A 7,674-nucleotide genomic window follows, 5' to 3' on the forward strand; every position below is an offset into this window, starting at 1 on the left:
GGGTGATGGTCTATAGTGAGACAGGGTGGTGGTCTATAGTGAGACAGGGTGATGGTCTATAGTGAGACAGGGTGATGGTCTATAGTGAGACAGGGTGGTGGTCTATAGTGAGACAGGGTGATGATGGTCTATAGTGAGACAGGGTGATGGTCTATAGTGAGACAGGGTGGTGGTCTATAGTGAGACAGGGTGGTGATGGTCTATAGTGAGACAGGGTGATGGTCTATAGTGAGACAGGGTGACGGTCTATAGTGAGACAGGGTGATGGTCTATAGTGAGACAGGGTGATGGTCTATAGTGAGACAGGGTGATGGTGGTCTATAGTGAGACAGGGTGATGGTCTATAGTGAGACAGGGTGATGGTCTATAGTGAGACAGGGTGACAGTCTATAGTGAGACAGGGTGATGGTGGTCTATAGTGAGACAGGGTGATGGTGGTCTATAGTGAGACAGGGTGGTGGTCTACAGTGAGACAGGGTGATGGTCTATAGTGAGACAGGGTGATGGTCTATAGTGAGACAGGGTGACGGTCTATAGTGAGACAGGGTGACGGTCTATAGTGAGACAGGGTGATGGTGGTCTATAGTGAGACAGGGTGATGGTCTATAGTGAGACAGGGTGATGGTCTATAGTGAGACAGGGTGACAGTCTATAGTGAGACAGGGTGATGGTCTATAGTGAGACAGGGTGACAGTCTATAGTGAGACAGGGTGATGGTGGTCTATAGTGAGACAGGGTGATGGTGGTCTATAGTGAGACAGGGTGATGGTCTATAGTGAGACAGGGTGATGGTCTATAGTGAAGCAGGGTGATGTTCTACAGTTAGACAGGGTGACGGTCGATAGTGAGACAGGGTGAGGGTGGTCTATAGTGAGACAGGGTGATGGTGGTCTATAGTGAGACAGGGTGATGGTCTATAGTGAGACAGGGTGATAGTCTATAGTGAGACAGGGTGATGGTCTATAGTGAGACAGAGTGAGGGTCTATAGTGAAGCAGGGTGATGTTCTACAGTTAGACAGGGTGACGGTCGATAGTGAGACAGGGTGATGGTCGATAGTGAGTCCTCACCATGTCTTTGATCTGAGACAGGGTGATCTGTAGTGTGACGTTCAGGGTCTTGTCCGTGTCATCTACTGGTCTCAGAGCACTGGAGTAATTCTCCATCAGGTCATTAAGCAGCTTCTGGGCATAACGACCCTGGGCACTGGTACACACTGGAGGGGGGGAGTTAGATGGGGGGTGGGATGGGGGAGAGGGAGGGGGAGGGGATTGGGGAGAAGGAGGGGGGATGAGAGGGGGGAGTGAGAGGGGGGGTGGGATGGGGGGGTGAGAGGGGGGAGAGGGGGGAGTGAGAGGGGAGGGATGGGATGGGGGAGGGGGGAGTGAAGAGAATGGGGAGATGGAGGGGGGAGAATTATTTATCTATAATACTAATTAACAACATGGTAGAGGCTCACCATTTATCTATAATACTAATTAACAACATGATAGAGGTTCACCATTTATCTATAATACTAATTAACAACATGATAGAGGTTCACCATTTTCCTATAATACTAATTAACAACATGGTAGAGATTCACCATTTATCTATAATACTAATTAACAACATGGTAGAGATTCACCATTTATCTATAATACTAATTAACAACATGGTAGAGATTCACCATTTATCTATAATACTAATTAACAACATGGTAGAGATTCACCATTTATCTATAATACTAATTAACAACATGGTAGAGATTCACCATTTATCTATAATACTAATTAACAACATGGTAGAGATTCACCATTTATCTATAATACTAATTAACAACATGGTAGAGGTCCTCTCACCATTTATCTATAATACTAATTAACAACATGGTAGAGGTCCTCTCACCATTTATCTATAATACTAATTAACAACATGGTAGAGATTCACCATTTATCTATAATACTAATTAACAACATGGTAGAGGTTCACCATTTATCTATAATACTAATTAACAACATGGTAGAGGTTCACCATTTATCTATAATACTAATTAACAACATGGTAGAGATTCACCATTTATCTATAATACTAATTAACAACATGGTAGAGATTCACCATTTATCTATAATACTAATTAACAACATGGTAGAGGTTCACCATTTATCTATAATACTAATTAACAACATGGTAGAGGTTCACCATTTATCTATAATACTAATTAACAACATGGTAGAGATTCACCATTTATCTATAATACTAATTAACAACATGGTAGAGATTCACCATTTATCTATAATACTAATTAACAACATGGTAGAGATTCACCATTTATCTATAATACTAATTAACAACATGGTAGAGATTCACCATTTATCTATAATACTAATTAACAACATGGTAGAGATTCACCATTTATCTATAATACTAATTAACAACATGGTAGAGATTCACCATTTATCTATAATACTAATTAACAACATGATAGAGATTCACCATTTATATATAATACTAATTAACAACATGGTAGAGATTCACCATTTATCTATAATACTAATTAACAACATGGTAGAGATTCACCATTTATCTATAATACTAATTAACAACATGATAGAGATTCACCATTTATCTATAATACTAATTAACAACATGGTAGAGGTTCACCATTTATCTATAATACTAATTAACAACATGGTAGAGGTTCACCATTTATCTATAATACTAATTAACAACATGGTAGAGATTCACCATTTATCTATAATACTAATTAACAACATGGTAGAGATTCACCATTTATCTATAATACTAATTAACAACATGGTAGAGGTCCTCTCACCATTTATCCAGCAGCTGATCCACACCAGTAGCACCATCGTCTTCATGTTGCCCTGCTGCCGTCCAACCAACGGATTAATTATTCAACTCGCAAATTACAGAGACGGCCTAGTTAGAATCCTCTTCTACGGAGTCCCATTGTGATCCACAGCCCAGCCACAGAACACTCTGCACAGAACACTCTGCACAGAACACTAGATAGAACACTCTAGATAGAACACTGCACAGAACACTCCAGATAGAACACTGGACAGAACACTCCAGATAGAACACTGGACAGAACACTCCAGATAGAACACTGGACAGAACACTAGATAGAACACTCTAGATAGAACACTGCACAGAACACTCCAGATAGAACACTGGACAGAACACTCCAGATAGAACACTGGACAGAACACTAGATAGAACACTCTAGATAGAACACTGCACAGAACACTCCAGATAGAACACTGGACAGAACACTCCAGATAGAACACTCTGCACAGAACACTCCAGATAGAACACTCTGGATAGAACACTAGAACGTAGACATTGTGTTCTAGAGTCTTGACGCTACGCTGGTCGTTATTTTTGTGTTCCGTTGTGTCACTGTCCCCCGTGTGAGCTCCGGAACAGGAACCAGGACATCTCTCACACACACACACACACACACACACACACACACACACACACACACACACACACACACACACACACACACACACACACACACAGGAGCTGGGGATATCAGGTAGCAGAACGACACAGGGTGAAACCAGATACATGAACGACTATCTGCCTGTACACACCCCAAGAAACACACACACACCCCAAGACACACACACTCTGCCTTACTGTGTTACACCACACACACCCTGAGACAGATGTCAATCAGGCAGAGAACAACCCTTAGATCACACAGGACAACACGGGTGTCAAAGATCACGACATACAGTGCATTCGGAAAGTGTTCAGACCCCAGAAGGAAGCCACTCCTCAGTTAAAAGGCACGACAGCCCTCTTGGAGTTTGCCAAAAGGCACCTAAAGGACTCTCTTAAACTCCTTTGCCTGAACGCCAAGCATCACGTCTGGAGGAAACCTGGCACCATCCCTACTGTGAAGCATGGTGGTGGTGGCATCATGCTGTGGGGATGTTTTTCAGCGGCAGGGACTGGGAGACTCGTCAGCATCGAGGCAAAGATGAACGGAGCAAAGTACAGAGAGGTCCTTGATGAAAACCTGCTCCAGAGAGCTCAGGACCTCAGACTGGGGCGAAGGTTCACCTTCCAACAGGACAACAACCCTAAGCACACAGCCAAGACAATACGGTAGTGGCTTCGAGACAAGTCTCTAAATGTCCTTGAGTGGCCCGAGCCCAGACTTGAACCCGATCGAAGATCTCTGGAGAGACCTGAAAACAGCTGTGCAGCGACGCTCCCCATCCAACCTGACAGAGCTAGAGAGGATTTGCAGAGAAGAATGGGAGAAACTCCCCAAATACAGGTGTGCCAAGCTTGTAGCGCCATACCTAAGAAGACTTAAGGCTGTAATCGCTGCCAAAGATGATTCAACAAAGTACTGAGTAAAGGGTCTAAATACTTACAGTACCAGTCCAAAGTTTATACACACCTACTCATTCAAGGGTTTTTCTTTATTATTCTGCATATTAGAATAATAGTGAAGACATCAAAACTATGAAATAACACATATGGAATCATGTAGTAACCAAAAGAAAGTGTAAAACAAATCAAAATATATTTGATATTTTAAGTTCTTCAAAGTAACCACCCTTTGCCTTGATGACAGCTTTGCACACTCTTGGCATTCTCTCAACCAGCTTCACCTGCTGAATACTCAGCAGTCTTGAAGGAGTTCCCACATATGCTGAGCACTTGTTGGCTGCTTTTCCTTCACTCTGCGGTCCAACTCATCCCAAACCATCTCAATTGGGTTGAGGTCGGGTGATTGTGGAGGTCAGGTCATCTGATGCAGCAGTCCATCACTCTCCTTCTTGGTCAAATAGCCCTGACACAGCCTGGAGGTGTGTTGGGTCATTGTCCTGTTGAAAAACAAATTATAGTCCCACTAAGTGCAAACCAGATGGAATGGCGTATCCCTGCAGAATGTTGTGGTAGCCATGCTGGTTAAGTCTGCCTTGAATTCTAAATAAATCACAGACAGTATCACCAGAAAAGCACCCCCACACCATCACACCTCCTCCTCCATGCTTCACGATGGGAACCACACATGCAGAGATCATCCATTCACCTACTCTGCTTCTCACAAAGACACGGCGGTTGGAGCCAAACATCTCAGATTTGGACTCATTTCCACCGGTCTAATGTCCATTGCTTGTGTTTCTTGGCCCAAGCAAGTCTCTTCTTCTTATTGGTGTCCTTTAGTAGTGGTTTCTTTGCAGCAATTCAACCATGAAGTCTTGATTCACACAGTCTCCTCTGAACAGTTGATGTTGAGATGTGTCTGTTACTTGAACTCCGTAAAGCATTTATTTGAGGTGCAGTTAACTCTAATGAACGTATCCTCAGCAGTAAAGGTAACTCTGGGACTTCCATTCCTGAGGCGGTCCTCATGAGAACCAGTTTCATCATAGCGCTTGATGGTTTTTGCGACTGCACTTGAAGAAACTTTCAAAGTTCTTGACATTTTCTGGATTGACTGACCTTCATGTCTTAAAGTAATGATGGACTGTCATTTCTCTTTGCTTATTTGAGCTGTTCTTGCCATAATATGGACTTGGTCTTTTACCAAACAGGGCTATCTTCTGTATACCACCCCTACCTTGTCACAACACAACTGATTGGCTCAAATGCATTAAGAAGGAAAGAAATTCCACAAATGAACTTTTAACAAGGCACACCCATTAATTGGATTGCATTCCAGGTGCCTACCTCATGAAGCTGGTTGAGAGAATGCCAAGAGTGTGCAATGCTGTCATCAAGGCAAATGGTGGCTATTTGAAGAATCTCAAACATAAAATATATTTTGATTTGTTTGACACTTTTTTGGTTACTACATGATTCCATATGTGTTATTTCATAGTGTTGATGTCTTCACTATTATTCTACAATGTAGAAAATAGTAAAAAATAAAGAAAAACCCTGGAATGAGTAGGTGTGTCCAAACTTTAAACTGCTACTGTGTATATACACACTATTAAAAATGTACTGTATGTATATGATCCCACTGGTTACTGATCACGTGTTGTAGGTATTTGATCCCATTGGTTACTGATCACGTGTTGTAGTAACTGTGAGAGGGAGCTCAGGGAGAATAATAATTATCTTGGTACTTTAGACTGGTACTGATGGCCTGCAGCTGATGGTCAGTCTGAGGGAGGGAGGGAGGGAGGGAGGGAGCAGCGGTGAGGCTGTCTCTCACCTGACTCACCGTCCCTCTGCTCTCCCTCCCTCTCCTCTCCTCTCCCTCCCCTCCTTTCCTCCCTCCCCTCCTTTCCTCTCCTCTCCTCTCCCCTCCCTCCCTCCCCTCTCCTCCCCTCCCTCTCCTCTCCTCCTCCCTCCTCCTCTCCCTCCCCTCTCCTCCTTTCCTCCCTCCCCTCTCCCCTCCCTCCGCTGAGAAAAGGGGGGACACCGTCTTCCAGCTGATGGTGAAACTCAAGTAGTACTGCAGGACTTCAGCCTCACGCACCAATTCATGTCGTTACTTCAATGACCAGAGAAAATGAAATATTCCTTCGATATTAAAAAAGACAAGACCGCTAATCATAACGACCCAACCTTATCGGGACACTTTTCTATACTCATTCATTGCAGCTGCGGTGCTGGTTGTAGCGGAGTAGGGAGAACGCGCAATTTATCGCTTATATAAAAGTGTTGAATAACAACTTAAACATAAACGTACTCATAAAAACGGCACCCATCTTCGCTAAGTCTCTCTCTCTAGTCGTGGTTTTAAACGTTTTTGAAATCTCGCAGTATCAACTTTTTGAGGCTTCTTTTAACAGCTGGAGGAAACTGACGCGGTGGATCTGAGCTATCTGATTGGCCAGCGGTAGACCTGTAGGTGCGTTTGATTTGCTCTCTGGGCCTGCCGGGTTGGCAGAGTTCTACCTTCAGACAGATGAAACGGTTCAACATGGGAACACTTTGCCCCCTCGGCGCTCCGGCTGCTGAATCAACTGCACCTATATAACACTATATAATACCGGAGGTAAGGAATATAATATAGAATACTGTTGGTAAGGTATAAAATACTATATAATACTGTTGGTAAGGTATATATAATACTATATAATATATAATACCGGAGGTAAGGAATATAATATAGAATACTGTTGGTAAGGTATAAAATACTATAAAATACTGTTGGTAAGGTATATATAATACTGTTGGTAAGGTATATATAATACTATATAATATATAATACTGTGTAATATATAATACCAGAGGTAAGGAATATAATATAGAATACTGTTGGTAAGGTATAAAATACTATAAAATACTGTTGGTAAGGTATATATAATACTGTTGGTAAGGTATATATAATACTATATAATATATAATACTGTGTAATATATAATACCAGAGGTAAGGAATATAATATAGAATACTGTTGGTAAGGTATAAAATACTATAAAATACTGTTGGTAAGGTATATATAATACTGTTGGTAAGGTATATATAATACTATATAATATATAATACTGTGTAATATATAATACCAGAGGTAAGGAATATAATATAGAATACTGTTGGTAAGGTATAAAATACTATAAAATACTGTTGGTAAGGTATATATAATACTGTTGGTAAGGTATATATAATACTATATAATATATAATACTGTGTAATATATAATACCAGAGGTAAGGAATATAATATAGAATACTGTTGGTAAGGT

The 7,674-nt window shown here is 41.6% G+C and overlaps 1 protein-coding gene across 1 annotated transcript in view; it reads right to left on the bottom strand.

Annotated features, from left to right (window-relative positions):
• Positions 1 to 3,361, bottom strand: part of LOC129845468 (neuronal acetylcholine receptor subunit alpha-9-I) — a 38,529-nt gene extending 35,168 nt beyond the window's left edge. Inside the window, exons 1-2 of the mRNA XM_055913414.1 lie at positions 2,815 to 3,361; positions 1,070 to 1,215 (exon numbers count right to left, since the gene is read on the bottom strand). Of these exons, the coding sequence (XP_055769389.1) occupies positions 1,070 to 1,215; positions 2,815 to 2,860 (192 nt within the window). The 5' untranslated portion in view covers positions 2,861 to 3,361. The remainder of the gene's footprint in view (positions 1 to 1,069; positions 1,216 to 2,814) is intronic.
• Positions 3,362 to 7,674: the final 4,313 nt, after the last annotated feature.

The sequence above is a fragment of the Salvelinus fontinalis genome, unplaced genomic scaffold (genome assembly GCF_029448725.1).
Source record: "Salvelinus fontinalis isolate EN_2023a unplaced genomic scaffold, ASM2944872v1 scaffold_0314, whole genome shotgun sequence".
Classification (NCBI taxonomy): domain Eukaryota; kingdom Metazoa; phylum Chordata; class Actinopteri; order Salmoniformes; family Salmonidae; genus Salvelinus; species Salvelinus fontinalis.